The sequence below is a fragment of the Pygocentrus nattereri genome, chromosome 24, assembly GCF_015220715.1.
Source record: "Pygocentrus nattereri isolate fPygNat1 chromosome 24, fPygNat1.pri, whole genome shotgun sequence".
NCBI lineage: Eukaryota > Metazoa > Chordata > Actinopteri > Characiformes > Serrasalmidae > Pygocentrus > Pygocentrus nattereri.
This window is the reverse complement of record NC_051234.1, coordinates 15018897-15041703: the sequence shown is the minus strand read 5'-3', so window position 1 is coordinate 15041703 and position 22807 is coordinate 15018897. Positions and strand designations below refer to the sequence as shown.

At 40.5% G+C, this 22807-nt stretch overlaps 1 protein-coding gene across 4 annotated transcripts in view; it reads right to left on the bottom strand.

Annotated features, from left to right (window-relative positions):
- LOC108414855 (receptor activity-modifying protein 3-like) overlaps positions 1-22807 on the bottom strand; it is a 50207-nt gene that overhangs the window by 12932 nt on the left and 14468 nt on the right. For 2 of the 4 annotated variants that reach the window (XM_037534180.1, XM_037534181.1), the window contains exons 2-4: positions 9994-10023; positions 9701-9887; positions 7312-7468 (exon numbers count right to left, since the gene is read on the bottom strand). In XM_037534180.1, the coding sequence (XP_037390077.1) occupies positions 7312-7468; positions 9701-9827 (284 nt within the window). In that variant the 5' untranslated portion in view covers positions 9828-9887; positions 9994-10023. The remainder of the gene's footprint in view (positions 1-7311; positions 7469-9700; positions 9888-9993; positions 10024-22807) is intronic. The other 2 variants (XM_017687761.2, XM_017687762.2) reach the window with 1 other exon arrangement.

The following is a 22807-nucleotide window of genomic DNA, read 5'->3' as shown; positions in this document are numbered from 1 at the left end:
AGATAATGAGATAGCAGGTCAGGATGTTCTCTATTGCCCCCCTGTAGAAAGTATTGAGGATGTAAGGGGAGGTATGCTATCTTCATCCTTCACAGAACCACTGGGCTTTCTTGGCTAGGCGGGTGGTGTTGAGTGTCCAGGTGAGGTCATCAGTGATGTGCACACCAAAGTGATGTGCACACCAGTTGTATGAGGAGGTCGTCAGGCCCAGCAAGCTCAGCTTTCAATAAGTTGACGTGGTGTGACTCTGTTGTTCAAGTCTATGAGGAACATTTTAACCCCTCTTGTCTTTTCTGTGCAGGTGAGTCAGACAGTGATGAATGGCAGAGAATACAGTATCCTCTGTAGACTGATTAGGGTGATACGTGGAACTGAAATGGATCCAGTGTGGAAGAAAGACTGCTCTTCATGTGTTTCATCACCAAAACCTCGAAGCACTTCATGATGACTGGTGTGAGCGCCACGGGTTGGAAATCACTGAGGCAAGACACAGTAGTTTTTTTCAGCATAGGATGATGGTAGTTGCTTTGAAACACTCCAGGACAACTGCTTGGAGAAATGTTGAAGATGAAATATTCAGAGAAATGTTAAAATGTCAGTACATCCATGAGGTGGTCAGCACATCCCTGAGCACCCGGCCAGGTATGTTGTCCAGGCCAGCAGTCTTCCAGGGGTTAACTTTGAAAAGGGTAGCCCTAACATCTACTGTGGATAGCTTAAGTACATGGTCAGTTGGAGGAGGGTTGGTTTTCTTTGTTGACTGGTTGTTTGGTGCTTTAAACCGAGCATAGATATTGTTCATTGCATTTGGGAGCAAGGCATCACAATCACAGACATGTGATGTCACTCTGTAGTCAGAGAGGGTCTGAATACCCTGCCACATATGCCATGTGTCTCTAGTATCTAAAAAGTCTCCATGGATAATCTGTGCATAATTGTGCTTTGCCTTTCTGATAGCTAGGGACAGGTTGGCTTTTGCTGTGCTGAAAGCTGCCTTGTCATGTAATACCCTTGTTACACATTGGTGTAAACTGTCTAATATTGTTTATTCCAACAATGTTTACTCCATGATTTGCAATATAAAGGTGCTGGTGGAATTTAGGTAGCACTGACATGAGGTTAAAGTCTCCAGCGAAGATGAAAAATACGTAAGGGTGTGCAGTGTAAGTTACTAATAATTAATATAAGTAATAAGTTACTGATGGCACCAGTTAACTGTAGTTACTGTAACTTTGTATCTAATCCATAAAAAACACACAAACACAGCCTTGAACTTAAAGTCCTTATGAGCAGACCTTCAGATTTCTTAATGGAAGAACTGGAAGTTACATGTCATTCAGTCTCTAAGTAAAACACATTTTGGCTTCAAAATGTAACCGAACTTCATGTTTATCTCTAATTTGTTAATAAATAATGCATGTTGTGATATACATATAGGTGTAAACACCAACACACATACATTTGCTTTCAATGAGCACTAGTTAAATTACATTAGTAAACATCTATATTAGTCATGTAAAAAAAAAAAAGTATCACTTATTTGCTTTCAATGAGCACTAGTTAAATTACATTAGTAAACATCTATATTAGTCATGTCAGTTTTATGAGCATCTATCTATCTATCTATCTATCTATCTATCTATCTATCTATCTATCTATCTATCTATCTTAACTGCAATGACCATTATATTTTTATATTTGCTATTAGATGCCACTTAAACTGTGCAAAATCAAGTGGGATAGAGCAAAGAATAAGGAAACTAACTGCATAAGTTACACTAGAGTGGCCATCAGCTTAGTTTGGACTCATGTATTAATTTATACATTTCACAGTTTTCTCTATGAGTAGTTAAACAGCAAAGTCAAAATGGTCATTTTTGCTATGTACTTAAGCTAAAATAAATTTTTCTGTGTTCATGTATTTTAGTCTATCTTATTGCTTTTACCTTGTTTGAAGTCTTCTTTGTGTGCATTTCCTCCATCTTAGATGAGAATAATTAATAGAGAATAATGTTTATTTATTTCTTGTCTATGTAGGGCAGGAAGGAATTATACATGAGACTTCACATTGAGGATTGATTGAGGATCCTGTGATCGGTTTCTCTTTGATCTGCTACTATTCATTCTGAGTGTTTGCAAGAAACATACTGCTTCTGTGTTTGCTTAATCTGTTTGTTTAATCTGTTTTCTCTGTTTTTATTGTATATTAACCATCCGTAGACCCTTACAGGCTATTTCCACAGGGTTACCTACTACAGAGAGTGGAGACTACAGTGTAGCTTTCCAACAAAAGCTGGTGGTAATATTTAAATCCACTGAAAAAGTAAGTACCTCTATCCTCTACTATGGCTGTCTTTACTTTTGTGGATTGTGGCATGTATAGTGATAATCCTTTTTCCACCACTAGTGATAACAATAGTGGTTCAGTTTGTGAGAAATGCCAGTTAATTTTTACTCTGGTGGAGAAGGTGAATCAGTTAGAGGTGCACATCTGAAGTTTAATCAGGGTTGGAGAGCAGAGTTCAGTGTTATCTACCCCGGGTGCCTCAAGGAGAGTTAGTGCTCCAGCGACTCCGGCATTAGAGCCCCCATAGCAGGGCAAATGGGTGACATCCCGGCGGCAAAGTAACAAAGCTAAAGCTAATGCTAAAGCTAACACTAGCACACCATACTCCAGGTATTCACATGTCAAACAGATTTTCTCCACTCGGTGAAACACCCACCGATGAGCCTGTCAGAGGTGCTCTGGTTATAGGAAGCTCTCTTGTGTAACACATGAAACTAGCTACTCCTTTAGGGGCACCAGCAGCTAGAGTTATCTGCTTACCAGGAGCCAGGGTGCCAGACATTAGCAGCAACCTTATGCTATTAGCAAAGAATAGATATTCGAGGATAGTGGTTCATGTAGGTGGCAATGATATTTGTATGTGGCAGTCTGACGTCACTAAGAGTAATATTAAAGAGGTGGTCAAAATAGCCATTACGATGTCTGATGCCATAATATGCTCTGGCCCTATTCCAAGATGACAGGGTGCTGAAGCTTACAGCAGGCTTTGGGCGCTACACTGATGGATGTCCAACTGGTGTTTGAGGGGAAGTCTGGTCTCATAGGTCAGGACAGTGTTCACCCCACGTGTAACCTAAGTACAACTATATTGAGATAGTTCTGTTTCAATATCTACATAAGAACAACATATACGAAAATTTAAATCTGGTTTTAGGCCCCACCACAGCACAGAGACAGCTCTAGTTGTCTAGATCTTCTTCTTGCCTCTGATCAAGGCCAGGTATCTCTGCTGGTACTACTCAATCTAAGTGCAGCTTTTGACACTATAGATCACGCCATTCTCTTGGACAGATTAGAAATCATGGTTGGAATCACAGGAATAGCATTATCCTGGTTCACATCCCACCTTACTGATCGGTTTCAGTCCATAAAATTAAGTAATGTATCATCTAATTATACAAAAGTGAAATATGGAGTTCCACAAGGTTCTGTTTTAGGTCGTCTGTTATTCACATTATACATGTTACCATTAGGCTTAGTTATAAATAGACATGGAATTAGTTTCCACTGCTGTGCTGATGATACACAACTGTACATTTCAGCCAAACCAGATGATAAATCCAGATGAAATAAAATAGAAGATTGTGTAAAAGATATAAGACACTGGATGCTGCAGAACTTCTTTTAAACCTAGATAAAACAGAAGTTTTCCTTCTTGGTCCAAAGGCTGCTCATAATAAATGTTCAGATTTAATGTTAAATCTTGCTGACTTCTCTGTAGTACCTGGTTCAGTAGCTAAACATCTTGGTGTGACAATTCATTCAGATCTGACGTCTAATAAAAACATAAGTAATATTACAAGGACAGCATTTCTTCACCCACGAAACATTTCAAAGTTAAGAAATGCGTTATCCCTACATGACACTGAAAAACTGGTGCATGCTTTTATAACTTCAAGGCTAGACTACTGTAATGCATTGTTGTCAGGATGCTCAAGCAGGAACCTGAATAAACTTCAATTAGTTCAGAATGCTGCAGCTAGAGTACTAACTAAAACCAGAAAATTTGATCACATCAGCCCAGTTTTATCAGCATTACACTGGCTTCCTGTCAAATTCCATATTACTTATGAAATTCTTTTATTTACGTATAAAGCTTTGCACGGTCTCACACTGGAGTACCTGCAAGACCTTATTTCCCAATATGAACCGCCACATTTACTCCTGATCACATGATTCTGGTTTTCTACAGGTTCCTAAAATTCAGAAGACTTCAATGGGGGGAACAGCTTTTTCTTAGAAAACCCCCAAATTGTGGAATAATCTCCCAGTTAATGTCCGGGACTGACACAGTCTCAACCTAGATTCTAGACTGAAAACATATTTGTTTAGTTTAGCTTTTGATAATTAGCCTTCTCCTTTAGATAAAGGCAGGAGATACAGGGGTTCATGGACACAGAGGCTTATGGTAAACTGAGATGCTGGTGCTATTGAACCACCTACAGTCATACTTATGAGCAGAACTAATTTTTTCTCTTTACTCTTCCTGAGATAATGACTGCACTCCTGTCCTGCTGAACGCTGTTGGAATACTGACCATCAGGGCCTCCTCCTCACCTATCACCAACCCGCTCTCTTGTTCATTTGTGCCAACTGCAACACCCTCAATTACATCACTGTTACATCCAGATGTACCAGCATTGAGACTGTTTCAGCTCACTCCTACTTTTCATAAAGACTCAGTCAGAGACTACCTCAGTTAGAGACTGCCTCTACCAGTGCAGTTTTTAAAGCTTTACCATCCAGACTTCAAACAGAGATCCTCTTAGCTTTTATTTGGTATTTAGTTTATTAAATTGTAAAAACTATTTGGCTAGAGGTGCTTGGTTAGTGTAGTGGTTAACACCTTTGCCTTCTATGCTGCAGACTGGGGTTCAATCCCAGGGCAAGCACCCTACACTATACCAATTAGGGTCCTTGGGCAAGACTCCTAACACCACCTTGGCCTTCTTGTGTAAAATGATCAAATTGTACGTTGCTCTGGATAAGAGCGTCAGCAAAATGTAATGTAGATGAGAATGGGTCTCCCTTGTTAGTTTTGGTTCCTCCCAAGGTTTCTTCCTTCAGTCTGAGAGAGTTTTCCCTTGCCACCATCGCCTCTTGCTTGCTCCCTGGGGATATATGTTGTAACTGTATATTTTCAAACTTCTGTAAAGCTGTTTTGTGACAACATCATTGTAAAAAGTGCTATACAAATAAACCCAAATTTAATTGAACTCAAAACATCTGTTTTTGTGTTAAGTTTATTTAATTTGCAGCCCCATTTGTGCAAAAGGCACACTCCTAATAGCCTTTCTTAATGAGCTCCAAGGACAATGAACTGTCAATGAATGAGTTTCTAATTGATTTGGTATTATTTATGGACATACGTGGAGAAAAGTGCAGCTGAGGCCAGACCTAGTAATTTAGCTAAGTGGGTAATATCGATTAGTAATGACTATGAGGAGTATGTATCTACATGGTCCCAGACAAAAGTGGGTAATAAAACAACATGATAACATTATTATGACAAGCAATATAGATACACACATATGACTGAAACAGCAACATCTCTGCTCTCTTTTACTCAGAAAAAACTTATGCAAGGGAGCTGAGCATCAACCAGACAGACTGTTGATAAAAGGTGCAGAAACCACTACACAAACACATCTAGCAGGGCATTATTACAACAGTTAGTACTTTTGTTACTTTTATGTTATTGATTTTGGCTGTTGCAGCAGAATTTATGAGATTTTTAAACTATTTTATTGAGAATAGTTTGTTAGCCAGCCAGTGGTTGTCTAATGGTCAGAGTGCTAATGAAAGACTATAAGGGGATGCCCAATCCTTGCGATGGAGATCTATCACATTGGAAAGTTCAGATCCAACACACCTGGATCTAATGTTCATATGCCCCTGATGGCCTTCATTACCAAGATTCTGTGTGTTTGATTACACCTGGAGCTAAACTCTGGAGGGTATAGATCTCAAGAACCAGGATTGGGTACCCCTGGTATAGAAGATGACTAATACAGATTGTGCATGAAAAAAGACAAGATAATTGGCGAGATTGGTAGTAACAGCACTACACAACACAAAATGTGCAGCACGGTAGATAAGAACTATTCATAAACACACCATGACTGTGATTAGCATGCTCGTGTCTTTAATTCTGGTATTGACAAGAGCCAATCAAATTGACATGTAAGTTTGAGTTAATGCAGCTGATTTATCATTAATTATCTTAATGCAACTTGGCTTTGGCAGCTTACCAGGTACACACACAAACACAAAAGCTACTTTTAAAAGGATGGGTTTCATTAACAAATAACCATAGTGATTTTGCTGTATTGTAGTCTAAACCTTATTATTGCTATTTTAATGTATCACTGTTGTCTGAATAAAACCTTATTCATTTTTTGCTGTTGTTCAGTTTTTGCCATGATTTGAAAATGCCTGTTGCCCTTTAAATTGTGTATAGATTTCATGATGAATGGACCAAAAAAACTGAAATTGTCTGGTTACAAGGACAAAGTAAGTATGTGTTTTCCTTCTCATGTAAAGTTATTATTCTGGAGATACAAGGTTTTGAGGTTTTGTTCAGACAGCAGCAATAAGCAGTAAATTATATATATATATATATATATATATATATATATATATATATATATATATATATATATATATACACAGTTCTCACACAATAACAATTGTTACGCTATGCTACACGATATGGACAAAAGTATGTGGACACCCCTCCTAGTAATTATGTTCAGATGTTTCAACCACACTTATTGCTAACAGGTGTATAAAATCAAGCACAAAGTAATACAATCACAAAAGATAAACACTGACAGAATAGGCTGTACTGAAAAGCTCAGTGACTTTAAAATGGCACTGTCCTATGATGGTACCTTTGCTACAAGTCAGCTTGTGAAATTTCTGCTGTGAAAGATCCACCCCAGTCAACTGTAAGTGCTATTATTGCGAAATGGAAGTGTCTATAAGCAACAACCCATGAAGCAGTAGACTACACAAGCTCATAGAGCAGGGCCACAGAGTGCTAAAGAGCATAGTGTTGATTGTTCCAAAGCCTCATATACTGCTGCAGTAAATGATAAGATTTAACAAATTTCTATCTAATATGTATCTAATGCTCTGTAAGTGATGCAGTGTCCTTGCTGTATTACCTCTGTAGTTTCACTTTATTTTAGCAACATTCTAGCATACTGTAAAAATATAAAAATGGTTACAATGACATTTACCCAATAAAGTGTGTCAAATTGCACCAGTTCTGCGGGTCCACCTCCTCCATATCAGTCTTAAAACGTTCACCACACTTCTCCATCTCCAGCTGAAGAACTGTCTTATTACACTCCAGAATCCATGGCTTGTGCATGAAAAGCTTAATTTCCTCTGTTGCTGTGGAGAAAATAGAGTGATGAGGTCAACAGGCACAAGCAAGGTACAAGCAAAGGCCATTTCTGTTACATTTAAAGTAACATTTAAATACCGGTGTCTCTGATGTAAATAATATTGTGTTTTCTTTCTGAAAATGTGTTTACAATATGTTTCCTTTATGTTCGTGAACTGTCATAGGATACTAGCTTTGCCACAAGTCAGTTTGTGAAATTTCCGCTGAGCTTTAGTCAACTGTAAGTGCTATTATTGTGAAGTGGAAATGTCCATAAACAACAACAGCTCAGCCACAAAGTGCTAAACCACACAAACTCACAGACTGTGCTAAGGCATGTAGTGCACAAAATCACATTTTTCCCTGTTGCTTCACTTACAAGAGTTCCAAATTGACTTCAGCACAAGAATTGTGCTTCAGGAGCTGCATAAAATGGGATTCATTGGCTGAGAAGCTACACCAGATGGAGTGGTACAGAGCATGCAACTATGGGATTCTAGAGCAGTGGAAATGTTTTCTTTGGAGTGATGAATCACACTTGGCTATCTGGCAGTCTGATGGACGAATCTGGGTTTGGCAGATCCCAGGAGAACACTACCTAACAGAATGCACAGTGTCAACACTGGTCTGGGGCTGTTTTTAAGGTTTGGTTTCATTAAATGGTATTGCTAATGCTACAATGACATTTCAGAAAATTACACAGACCAGCCACTTTGTACCACCTTGTCTCTACATTCTTTGTCCACTTCATCAGCTCCACTTACTATATAAGTGCACTGAAGCTCATCAGTTTTTTTCTGCATACTCTGGTAGTCCCCTTTTACCTTGTTCTTCAGTGGTCATGACTCTGCAGGGCCACCACAGAGCAGGTATTATTTGACTGGTGCAACATTCCTAGATCTGTAGTCACAATGATGTGGTGGTGCTAGAGTCTTTAAACATCTCAGTGCCACTGCTGTACTAAGAGTAGTCCACCAACCTAAAACTTCTAGCCAACAGCATTCTGTGATGACTGATGAAGGACTAAGGGATGACTAACTGCACAGCAACCAATGCGGTATTGTCCCTGACTCTACATCTACAAGTTAGACCAACAAGATAGGTATGTCTATAGGGTGGACAGTGAGTGGACATAGTGTTTATCCCTCCTGTTACGTTCACCTAAAAGGAACAGCAATGTTTCTGGGTCAAACTGACTCAATGCTTGTTTTGATGCTATTTTGTTATGTGAACGTCTCTCTTGGAGTTAATGGCTGTAGGACAATATTTTTGTCATCTGACAATTTATCATGAGCAGAACTGATCTAAAGATTTTCACTTTTAGGCACTTCCTCATCTTCCCTATCCTGGTTAAGGATGTGTTCTAGAGCCTTCTGGGCTATCATTTTTTTGTTCATATTGCTTATCTTTTCAACTTCTGAGAGAGTACAGATGCACAATGTTAGTATGACTATATAGGACATTATGTAATATTAACATGCAGGGGAGGTTGCAAACACATAAAACTAGTCATTTTCCCTTTACATTTTCATTACACTAATTAAGCCCAGCAGAAAGGGTTTCATGGATATGTCACTGAAAAAATCAATTTATATAAAAAATCAATATATAAGTACTAAATATAGCTTAATAGAGAATATTTTACATTTACATTTACAGCATTTAGCAGACGCTCTTATCCAGAGCGACTTACAAGAAGTGCTTTGTCAATCTAGAGAAAGTATCTTTGCTAGTTACCAATAGCTTAGAGAAAGAGACAGTCCTGAGCTCAGATACTGCTAGAAACAAATATGTCACTGCAGACACTGCAGAATATAGAGCATCACTAAAGTATTACTTTGTTAAACTCTGAAATTGGTCAATTTGACCTGAAGCATAACTCCAGTAACACCATGTCAGTGTCACTGGAGTGCTAAGAATAATACACCACCCAAAAAATACCTGCTCTTAAGAATTTAAGAACTTAACCTAGAATTAAGGGGGCTAACAAATCATGCAGCAAAACAGATGTACTACAATCTGTAATGATAGAACTACAAAGTGCACATATATGGTAAATAGACCTGATAAAATGGACAATGAGTCTAGAAAAAGGATATTAGGAGTATTTAATGAAATGGAAGGTTATTATATATGCTTCCAACTTTGGGCAACAGTTGGCAGCAGGCACTTTCCTGTTTCAACATGGTAGGCCATAAAAACATGGTGTGACGATTTTAGAGTGAAGGAGATACACTGGCCTGCACAGAGCCCTGAACTCAACCTCTCTGCATCTGTGGGATGGTTGAAATCTTGGTTGCGAGCCAAGCCCTTTTGGAATAGGTTTTTCAACAAGCTCATATAGATGTGATGCTCAGGTATCTCCATGCAGTGTTCTTACAAGGCAGTCCTAGTAAGTATACCAGTAGACTCCAACTATGCAGAGTTCTAAACATACATAATAGTGGGTATTGTTAAATGTGGTAATCATTTGTAAAATAGTAGGAATTTATTTATTCAATGCCTAAGCAGAGGAAAATACATTTTGACCTACCTGATAGCATACTCATCATCAAGGTGTTCACTGTTAAAAGACATAAGTAGAGAGCACAACAGTTAGGCACAACGATATTTAGCACAGTTTTCAACAATGATATTATATTACCTAAATTCCTTTTATGTGCTCACAGTTAAGTGAACCATCAAAATTCTGTGTTTGAAGGGCTTCTGTGTTAGAAGGTCAATGTATTGTCTTTCTGAATACTGACAAGTCTCACTCTAGTCTAAAGGTATTTAATTTGTTAAAATGCATAAAGTGCCATTCAAGCCTCATCACTGCACCTTTCTCTCCTAGCTGTCTGTCTAATGGATATACTGATTAGATAGATCAGTGATCTATGTAAACGGTAATGAAGAAAATGAAGCTTTTGAACTTTTCTTGAGTGCCAAAGGCAAAGGATGAGAGTAAAAGGTCTTTAACATGCAGAAAATCAGTCAAATACTTTGCGTTCATGGTTAACTTTAAAGCAATATTATGTAACAACTTTAAAATAACTGTGAGCTCCGTCAGTCCTCCAATTCAAGCTGAAACTTCGATTGCTCTGTTTCCAGTGAGTAAGCCAGACAAATTTGATGGCAACCCTGATAAATGTCTTTTTTGATAATTCACCAGCTAGCTCAGATTACCCTAAAATATACACTACCTGGCCAAAAGAAAAGATCACCACCTGGATTTAACTAAGCAAATAGGTAAGAGCCTCCCATTGGATAATTACTGCATGGGTGATTATGTTTCAACTGGCAACAAGTTATTTAACCCTAACTCATGCAGTGAGTAGCTTCTCATTTGTTAAACAACCATGTTGAAAGACACATCCTGTGGTTGTGGAAATGATGTTAATTTGTTTCAGAAGGGTCAAAGTATTGGCATGAATCAAGCAGAGAAAACATCTAAGGACATTGCTGAAACTACTCAAATCGGTTTAAGAACTGTCCAACGCATTATTGAAAAATGGAAGGATAGTGGGAAAACATCATCTTCGAGGAAGGAATGTGGTTGGAAAAACATCTTGAATGATCGTGATCAGCGACCACTTAAACATTTGGTGAAATCAAATCATAGAAAAACAACAGTAGAACTCACGGATATGTTTAATAGTGAAGGTAAAAGCATTTCCTCATACACAATATGAAGGGAACTCAAGGGATTGGCCCTAATCAGCTGTATAGCCTTAAGAAAACCACTTATTAGTAAGGCTAACTGGCAAAAATGGCTTCAATTTGCTAAGGAGTATAAAGACTGGACTCTGGAGCAATAAAAAAAAATGGAAGAAGGTCATGTGGTCTGTTCCAGAGTGATGGGCGCATCAGGTTAAGTAGAAAGGTGGCTGAAGTCATGCCTAGTGCCTACCATACAAGCCTGTGTGGTCAGTGCTATAATCTGAGGTTGCTACAGTTGGTCAGGTTATGTGACCAAAGAATGACTACCTGAATATAGTGAACAACCAGGTTATTCCATCAATGTATTTTTTCTTCCCTGATGCCATGGGCATATTCCAAGATGCCAGGATTCATTGGGCTCAAATTGTGAAAGAGTGGTTCAGGTAGCATTGTCTCATGGATTATTTTCCATGGATTATGGATTATTTTCACATATGGACTGGCCACCACAGAGTCCAAAACTGTACCCCATTGAGAATCTTTTGGATGTGCTGGAGAAGACAATACAAGATCTTGGGGAAAAATGAATGCAACTCTGCAGAAGGTTCAGTGAAAGGACAGTTCAGGATCATGTCAAGTTTGTACGTGCAGAGAAGCTTTGCTTTGGATGTTTGAAGACTGTTCATCATTCAAGAAGGTGTGATAACAAGAGCACATGTGGAAAGTGTCAGAAAAGACACCCGACATGTTTGCACGATGACAAGTTCAAGGGACATCAAAGGTCTATACCTCCTAAGAGAGATGACAATTCGAAGGACAAAGTAGAAACCAAAGAGATTCCAACACAGTCTCGCAAGATGGCCTAAGCACACAAACGTCTTCAGTCATACCCGTCTGGGTCTCATCCATAAAACAGCCAGAATAAGAAGTCCTAGTCTATACACTTTTAGACACACAGAGCGATACCACATTTATCTTAGGTGAAGTGGCCCAAGACCTCAACACAAGAAAGAGAGTGTCCGTTTGAAGTTTTCCACAATGTCTACAAGGTCAACGGTCATACCCTGTCAGAAACTTATGAATCTACAAGTGAGAGGATACAATTCAGAGAAAAGGATTCCATTGCCATCAGTTTTCACACGAGAATTCATTCCAGCAAACGGGCTGCACATTCCAACTTCAGAAACAGCTCGAAAATGGCCTCACTTAGAACAACTGGCAGACAAGATTCCACCATCATTGGATTGCGAAGAAGGCCTTCTAATCGGTCACTACTGTGATGCAATGGGAACTAGTCATAGAACCATAGTCAGACAAGTAACACCTGTACAACCATCAGTTGAGCTAAGGAGAGAAGTACACTTTGTGTGCAAAACTCATGTCAAAGAGATCATCCCGACAGACATAATCAAGGCTCTCGAATCCGATTTTACAGATCACACCTCAGAAAACAACCCAGTCTCTCAAGAAGACCTTCTCTTCTTGTCTAAAGTAAAAGAAGGCATAAGGCATAAAGAAGATGGCCACTATGAACTCCCACTTCCTTTTAAGACGGATGAACCTAATCTTCCAGACTTCCAGCTGTCACCAGGCTCAAGAGGTTTGCCAGAGAACTAAAGAGACTTCAGCCAAGAACGAATGAAGCACTCAGCCTTGAAGAAGAGAAGCAGAAATAGTCATAATCAGGCTGGTGCAAGAAGAGGCTTTTGCTGAGGACATACAGAAAATCAAGCTCCAGAAAAGGGACATCCTGAGCAGGCATAACAAGTTATCCAAGTTAAGTCCCTTCTTGGACAAGAACAGCGTCCTTAGGGTTGGAGGACGGCTATCCAAGTCAGCCTTGCACCATGACATAAAATATCCCGCAATTCTTCCAAAGAAATCTCATATGTCTGCCCTGCTCGTCAAGCATTATCACGAACCTAGTATGCCACCAAGGAAAGCATGACCATGAATGAGCTACGTGCAAATGGAATATGGATTTTAGGTTGTGGAAATGCGGCTCTTCACACATTTATAAATGCGTAAAATGTAGAAGGTACAGAAGAACTACTCAGGTCCAACAAATGGCAGATCTGCCAGAAGAGAGAACCGAAACATCTCCTCCTTTTACTTATTGCGGTCTTGATTGTTTTGGGCCCTTCATAGTAAAGGAGGAAAGAAAGGAATTAAAATGATATGGATTGCTGTTCACCTGCCTGTGTTCCAGAGATATAGAAACAATAGACAACTTGACAACAGATGCCTTCATGAATGCACTTCGAACATTTGTAGCTATCAGAGGACCTGTGTGCCAATTAAGGTGCGACCAGGGAACAAATTTCATGGGCGCTAGGATAGAGTTTTCTGAGTTGCTCAAGGGAATGGATCAAGAGCGCCAAAGAGCATTCAGTTGTGAATTTGTAATGAATGTCCCCTCCGCAAGCCATATGGGTGGAACTGGGAGCGCCAAATTCGAACGATTTGAAGCATCCTGACTGCCAGGCTTGACAAGTCCGCAAGCAGACTCGACACCTTTAAGGACATTTCTTTACGATACAATGGCCATAATAAACAGCAGGCCACTGAGTGTTGAGCACCTTCATGATTCCACTGGTCCAGAACCACTCACCCCCAACCATGAAATCATACTAACCATGAAATCATCAATTATTCTACCCTCTCCTGGACAGTTCTGCAAGGAAGATCTCGGTAACACTTTATTTGAAGGCTACTTACATAAGAACTTCATGACGCATTCATAAGCACTGAATAATGTGTTTATGAAGCACTACTTGAACATTTATTAAGTGCTTATGTCGGTTCTCGCAACCTGACATAAGATGTTTTATGAAATAAATGACATTGTACTGACATAATAAGAATATAATACAAAATATATTTAAAACACTATACATAACTATTTATGTCAGCATTCTTAAGATCATTGTACTGATATCAGGCTAAATATGCCTGGAAACCACCCCCTCTTCGCTCCATGGCATGGATAAGATGATTGATGCAATTATGTATAGTGCAGTATGTATATGTACAGTTTTAAATATGTTTAGTGCTATAAATTTGTTCAACGTTTATTCTTATTATGTCAGTACAATGTCATTTATTTCATAAAACATCTTATGTCAGGTTGCGAGAACCAACATAAGCACTTAATAAATGTTCAAGTAGTGCTTCATAAACACATTATTCAGTGCTTATGAATGCATCATAAAGCCCTTATGTAGGTAGCCTTCAAATAAAGTGTTACCAAGATCTATATCTGCGCAAAAGATGGAGAAGGGTGTTGTTCTTAGCCAATGAGTTCTGGCAAAGATGGAGACGAGAGTACCTGTTAAACCTCCAGCAAAGAGAGAAATGGCAAAGAACATCACAAAACCCACAAGTAGATGACATTGTGATTTTTCAAGATGACAACGCTCCAAGAAATGAATGGAAACTTGCCAGGGTTGTAGAAGTTCATCCTAGCCCTGATGGCCTGGTGCGAAAGCTGAAGCTACTAGTCAGTGACACTACACTTGATAAGGGAAAGGTACTCTTTCACTTAATCTTGAAAGGCCTGTTCACAAAGTAGTATCCCTGCTTGATGCCAGCTAAGACATGTACATAAGGTTACATTAATGTTGTTGATTTCCTTTAATAATCTTTGTTTAAAATAAAATCCCACATCCCGAGTTAATGAGTGATTTTGGTGGGAGTGTAAGTGTTGCGTAAATGTTCTATGTTCATGATACATAATTAATAGTTGGTTCATAACCTATTCCATAATTTCTTGTGATAAATAAATGAATAATCTGTTTAACGTAAGGTTAAAATGTATATATGATGTGATTTGAGGTAGAGTAAATATATCTCACCAGAATGCGCTGCTGCACTTAGAATTAAGGGTTTTTTGTTTTTTTCTCATAGACTGCAGACTAGCGAATGTCTCTCATGAGGCTCTGTTATACTGTGTTTTAAAGTCTTAATCTTGAAGGTAGAAGCTAAAACAGACTGTCTAAGAGACTTTCGGAATATTCTCAAAGACTCAAGAACCTCTTTTCATGACAAGCGGCCAACGAGGTATTTGTTCTACTCGTGGAATGTTTTGTATCATGCTAATGCTAAGCTCTATTTTTTATTTGTTTACGAACTGTGTATTGTACAGTTTATTGATGTATTTTTGTACTATATTCATTTAAATATACAGTTCTCATGGCGTGACTGGAGATATATATATATATATATATATATATATATATATATATATATATATATATATGAGTGACAAGACGTGCCCAAGAAATAAACGCCTGTTCTAAAGAACCGAACTATGTTCGTGTTGTTGTGAAGAGAGCTACAGTATCTATGATGAAAATTACAGACCTCTCTCATCTTTCTAAGTAGGAGAACTTGACTAAATACTTTTTTGCCCCACTGTAAGTATGGTCATTCTACCATGGGGTGAGCTTTTTCTGCCTTATTATTTTACTGTTTAATGGAAAAACATTATCTAGAGTATATGAGAAAGTATCCTCTAAGCACTTGGTCATTACATATAATTCGGTAGGTTTAGATTGAGAGCATGGTGATGAACGTACATTACCACTAAAATGAATCTCATATGAAATTAAGTAATGATCGGAGACTGCTGTGCTCTGGGGAAGATTGGCTAGGTTATCTATTTTTACACCAAAGGTCAGAATTAAGTCTAAAGTGTGGCTGCAATAATTAGTGGGCCCCTTTATATTTTGAGTGAAACCTACAGTGTCTAAGATAGATATAAATGCCTTTGTGCATCTCGAGGTTTGTCCAAGTGGATATTAAAATGATTTCTTTACTTGAAAACGTTATATCCTGATAGAAAGTCTGACAGTTCCCATGAGGACTTATAATACAGCCCTGGCGGCCTATAGATTGTAATTAGTGAATTCTTATTTGTTCCTCAATCACTTATATTAAGAAAAAGAACTTCAATAGAAGAAAATTTGTATCCTACTTTCTGGCCCATGCTTAAAGCTTTAGTATGGATGGTTGCTATACCTCCACCCAGCCACTTAAATGAGGGTTATGCGCATAACTGTAGTCTGTGGCTCCAGCACCCCCCACGACCCTGACGGAGAAGCGGCTTAGAAAATGGATGGATGGATGAAGGATGGCGCTGTCACTGCAAATTGGTATAATTGGTCTGATTATAATCAAGTTAGTAGAGCAATTTTTCGAGGATTCTTGATTCTTAGTTTTATTCAGGGAAGAGACATACTCTAAATTGAGTGGAACCTATGCTCACAGCCTGTTTTTCTGCTGCCTGGCCTTGGCCCTGGTTTGTCAGTAACTAACTGTCCTGGATATCTGAGAGAGTAGGAGTTACACTCTTCTTCTTTCGGCTGCTCCCTTTAGAGGTCGCCACAGCGCATCATCTGCCTCCTCTACTTTTACACCAACCATCTCCATGTCCACCTTCACTACATTCACTACCCGACAGCTCCATCTCCCAAAATTCTTTGACCAATATGTCCACTATTCCTCCTCAACACATGTCCAAACCATCTCAACCTGGCCTCTCTGGCTTTATCTCCAAAGTGCTCCACCTTCACTGTTCCTCTGATCTGTTCATTTCTAATCTTGTCCATCCTTGTCACTCCCAACGAAAATCTCAGCATCTTCATCTCCGCCACCTCCAGCTCAGCCTCCTGTCTTTTAGACAGAGCCACAGTCTCCAAACCATACATCATAGCAGGACGCACTACTGTCTTGTAGACCTTCCCTTTCACTCTTGCTGCTATCCTTCTGTCACACATCAGCCCTGACACCTGCTCCATCCTGCCTGCACCCTCTTCTTCACCTCTTTTCTACACTGTCCATTGCTCTGGATGGTTGACCCAAGATATTTGAAGTCATCCACCTTTACAACCTCTACTCCATGCATCTTCACATTTCCACCTGCCTCCCTCTCATTCACACACATGTATACCATCTTGTCTCTACTGACCTTCATTCCTCTCCTCTGCAGTGCAAACCTATACCTCTCCAGATTCTCTTCCACCTGCTCTCTACTCTCACCACAGATTACAATGTCATCTGCAAACATCATGGTCCGTGGAGCCTCCTGCCTGACCTCATCTGTCAACCTTTCCATCACCATTGCAAACAAGAAGGGGCTCAAAGCTGATCCCTGATGTAACCCTACCTTCACCTTGAAACCATTTGTCACTCCAACTGCACACCTCACCACTGTCTCACTATATCCTCATACATGTCCTGCACCACCCTAACATACTTTTCAGCTACACCTGACTTCCTCATACAGTACCGCAGTTCCTCTCTTGGCACCCTATCATATGCCTTCTCTAGATCCACAAAGACACAATGTAGCTCCTTCTGACCTTCTCTGTACTTCTCTACCAACACTCTCAATGCAAAAATTGCATCTGTGGTACTCTTTCTGGGCATGAAACCAAACTGCTGCTCACTGATCTGAACCTCTCGCCTTAGCCTTGCTTCAACAACTCTTTCCCATACCTTCATGGTGTGGCTAATCAACTTCATACCTCTGTAGTTACTGCAGCTCTGCACATCACCCTTGTTCTTAAAAATGGGGACCAATACACTGCTTCTCCACTCATCAGGCATCCTCTCACTCTCCAGGATTTTGTTAAACAACCTGGTTAAAAAGTCCACTGCCTTCTCTCCTAAACATATCCATACCTCCACTGGTATGTCATCTGGACCAACTGCCTTTCCATTCTTCATCCTTTTTAAAGCTGCCCTCACTTCCACCTTACTAATTCTCTGCACTTCCTGATCCACTATCTCTCCCCCGTTGTCCTCCTCTCTCTCTCATTTTCCTCATTGATTAGTTCTTCAAAGTACTCCTTCCATCTACTCAACATTCTCTATTCACTCAATAGTACATTTCCCTCTCTATCCTTTATCAGCCTAACCTGCTGTACATCCTTTCCAGCTCTATCTCTCTGTGTAGCCAAACAATACAAGTCCTTTACTCCTTCTTTACTGTCCAGCCTCTCATACAGCTCATCATAGGCCTGAGCCTTTGCCTTTGCCACCATTCTTTTCGCTATGTGACTATCCTCCAGTACTCCTGCCTACTTCCTTCATCTCTCTGGTTATCCCACTTTTTCTTAACTGCCTTCTTCTTCTGAATACTCTCCTGGACTTCCTCATTCCACCACCAATTTTCCTTGTCTTCTTTCCTCTGACCAGACGAAAGACCCAACACATTTTTGCCAGTTTTTTTTTTTTTGCCAGAGTACGAGCTACACTATGTTACATAAAATGAGAGCCGCACCCTTTCGCGAGGGGTGGATACCGTCCTGACTCAAAAGACAAGGCTTACCCTCAAAAGTAGACAAAATATCTACAAATCCCACATTGTTTTCTGAGCACCACTTGGATGACAAGCAGTTCAGCAACCATAACCTGCTGTAGATTTTGGCACCACGTCAAACTGGCATGAGGCCAGAGCATATTTCAGCATCTGATATCATCTGGGCTAATTTCCACACCTCTTTAATGTTATCTTAGTTATTCCTAACTGCCGCAGATGAATGTCATTAGTATCTACATGAATGACTATCCTTGAATATCCAGGGCTAGTTAGCAGCTTCAGGTTCCCTCTAATGTCCTGCTAACTGCTAATGGCGCCCCTAATGGAGAAGCTCACACTCCGTAAAATAATCACCTATAACCAGAGCTCCTTCAACTGGTGTCTCAGAGGGCATCTCACATGCAGCTAATAATCCGTTAATAACATCTGACTAATATTACATTACATTACATTACATTTAGCAGACGCTTTTATCCAAAGCGACTTACAAATAATGAGGTACATAGAACAAACATTTGGCCTTAAAGGAGGCCAAAGGGTAATAGTGGGGTAGAGAAGGGAAGGAGGGCAAGAAGGAGATGAGGTTGGTAGTGGTTAGATTTGCAAGAGGTGATTAGAGCAAGTGCTCCCTGAAGAGCTCTGTCTTCAGGAGTTTCTTAAAAATAGCGAGGGATGCCCCTGCTCTGACAGTGGAAGGTAGCTTGTTCCACCATCTCCGAGAGGCACTGCGATATCCGCACAGAGATCAACGGGTCATCAGGCGGGAATGACAGATAGAGCTGGGTGTCGTCAGCATAGCAATGGTACGAGAAGCCATGTGAGCGGATAACCCGGCCTAGAGATGTGGTGTAAATAGAAAAGAGAAGGGGTCCCAGTACCGATCCCTGGGGAACCCCAGTGGATAGCGAGTGGGCTGAGGTGCCACGACACCTTGAATGAGCGCCCAGTGAGGTACGATCTGAACCATAGTAGCGCATTGTCTAAGATACCCATGTTTGATAGAGTAGATAGGAGAAATTCATGATTGACTGTGTCAAAAGCGGCTGAGAGGTCCAGCAGAATGAGTACTGAGGACTGTCCTGCAGCTCTGGCAGTTTTTAGTGCCTCAATCACAGATAAAAGAGCCGTTTCAGTGGAGTGCCCTTTTTTAAAACCTGATTGATTTGGGTCCAGGAGGTCATTCTGGGAGAGGAATCCAGAGACCTGACTGTAGACTGCTCTTTCTATAGTTTTGGAAAGAAAGGGTAGTAGTGAGACTGGCCTGTAGCTATCAATAGCTCAATTGGAATAGACTACGTCCATGTAAACGCCTCAATCGGATTAGTCTAGTCCGATTAAGGCCATTTGGAATACAATTTCTATCCAAATGATCGAGTTGGGCCATCCTGTAAATAATTCGTAACAGCCAACCGATTACATTCCAAAATATTTATAACGTTCAACATGGCGGGAGCAGAAACTGGTCTGCAGAGGCGATGAAGCTTATGCTCTGATCTTTAAAAGACAACGTTTGGACGGATGTTCATCTTATGCATCTCAGCACACGACATCTTCTTCTCACCGCTTCCTTAATAAGTACATGTGAGTCTTAGTCTGACATCATTTTAAAGCAAATAAAAACACAAGCGCGCCAACTGGAAACTCTCTATGCATGCGTGTCATTTTGTATTGGATTACTTGTAGTGTGCATGTAAATGAAGATTTTCCATCAGGCTGTTGAATAGAGTATGCATATAAAAACCTCAGTCTGAATCTGTAATCGGAAAGTATTCAATCAGATTGGTAAAAATCTTTGCATGTAAATTTAGCCACTGAGTGGGGCAAAGTGTTTGACACATGAACGGAAGATGAACTGTGCTTGCGTGGAGTAGCTTTAGCCTTAGCTTTGCGGCTATGCCGTCAATGCGCCTCTCAATTGCCGTGCTGTGAAGGCTCTGCTGCCGGAGTCGAGGCTGTGCTAGCTCTCCCCGAGGCACCCGGAGCTTCTAACAGCAAGTTTGATCTGTCAAACATGACACCTTCCCTGGTGGTCTAGTGGTTAGGATTCGGCGCTCTCACCGCCACGGCCCGGGTTCGATTCCTGGTTTAGGGGGCAGTTGTGGGCTGGTGTTTAGGGATCTGGCCCTGTGACCGGAAGGTTGCCAGTTCGATCCCCGGTGAATTCGATAACCCATCCGTGAAGTGAAACACCACATACACACTAGTGAACACACACACACTAGGGGGAAGTGAGCACACTTGCCCGGAGCGGTGGGCAGCCCTATCCACGGCGCCCGGGGAGCAGTTGGGGGTTAGGTGTCTTGCTCTAGGACACCTCAGTCATGGAATGTCAGCCCTGGGGATCGAACCGGCAACCTTCTGGTTATAGGGCCAGATCCCTAACCTCCAGCCCACGACTGCCCCCCGTTAGGCTTAAGCTGCACAATTACTCTGCATTTTCTTCAGGAACTGCACATTTCTAGTTTCACTCTTTGTTCACTATGTAGGCCTACTCACCCCAAACAGAACTTGCTAGGGATTCAACACAACAATGTCCTCAATGTGAAGTTGTGAAGTGTTCAAATCTTTTTTTTATTTAATTCCTTCTATCATGCTATGTGAGCACAGCTACCAAAATACAAGATCTCTACTGCACTATACTATATTTATTCCTCACAGTATCTAATAGTACATTTATTGTATATTTATTTTAACCTGGACAGGCATAGTTTTATATGTTCCTGCAGTTCTTTTTTTGCACTTCCCTTGTTTTGATCACTATATCTGTGCAGTTAGCTATCTATGGCTCTCCTTTTTCTTTTTTGATCCTTTTTTATCCACCCCCCTCTCAATCTCAGTTTATCTTGCACCAACAATTTGACAGAAATATTCATTTTCTAATGTAAATTTAAATGTTGATGCTTAAATGAGTGTTGCTATCTAACATCTACAGCTACCTAACAATCCATTACACTCCATTGTATTTATCTATTATATCCATATACACCAGGTGTAACATTATGACCACCTCCCATCTCCACTTTCCCTTTCTACTCTGATTGTCCATTTTATCAGCTCTGCTTACTATATAGGTGCACTTTGTAGTTCTACAATTACAGACTGTAGTTTATCTGTTTCTCTGCATACTTTATGAGCCCCCTTTTACCGTGTTCATCAGTGATCAGGACCCTCATGGACCCTCACAGCAGGTACTATTTGGATGGTGGATCATTCTCAGCACTGCAGTAACACTGATGTGGTGGTGGTGTGTTGCGCTGGTCTGAGTGGATCAGACACAGCAGTGCTGCTGGAGTTTTTAAAGACGTCAGTGTCACTGCTGGACTGAGAATAGTACACCAACCAAAAACAGCATCCTGTGGGTAGCATCCTGTGACCACTGATGAAGGACTAGAGGATGACCAACACAAACTGTGCAGCAGCAGATGAGCTATCATTTCTGACTATATATCTACAAGGTGGACTGGCGAGATAGGAATGTCTAATAGTGTGGACAGTGAGTGCACACAGTGTTTAAAAACTCCAGCAGCACTGGTGTGTCTGATCCACTCAGACCAGTGCAACACACCACCACCACATCTGTGTTACTGCAGTGCTGAGAATGATCCACCACCCAACTAATACCAGCACTGTGAGGGTCCATGGGGGTCCTGGCCACTGAAAAACAGGGTAAAAGGGGGCTAACAAAGTATCCAGAGAAACGGACTACAGTCTGTAATTGTTGAATTACAAAGTGCACCAATATAGTGAGTGCAGCTGATAAAATGGACAATGACTGCAGAAACGAGGAGGTGGTCATTTGTTATGCCTGATCAGTGTTATATTTACCTGCTTTTTTTTTCCGAGTATACAACCGCCCACATGTCCGGCTGGACACTGAAGGACAACTGACTGCCGAGCCCTCCTGCTACCCACTTCAGACCAGCTGCCCACGCCCCAGCTACCACCAACTACCTTGGATGAGCTGTCCACCCTACGCTGATGTTCTCATAGACTCCTAGATATTCCTAATATCAATATTACTGCTGTTAATATTAGTAGTATAATCACTTGTAGGTAGTTTGACCAGAGGAGGATGGGTCCCCCCTGGTGAGCCTGGTTCCTCCCAAGGTCTCTTCCTCAGTTCTGAGGGAGTTTTTCCTTGCCACTGTTGCCCCCTGGCTTGCCCACTGGGGGGTTTCTGTACATTCTGTACATTCTTACAGTACTGTTGAAACTTTGTCTTTTCTGAAATTCTGTAAAGCTGCTTTGTGACAACATCCGTTGTAAAAAGCGCTATACAAATAAATTTGATTTGATTTGATATTCAATTTATATTCAGTGAACAAACATACTTATCAAATTTCACTTTCCCAACAAAGGTTTTTGTTACTGTGTTTTTCTCTTT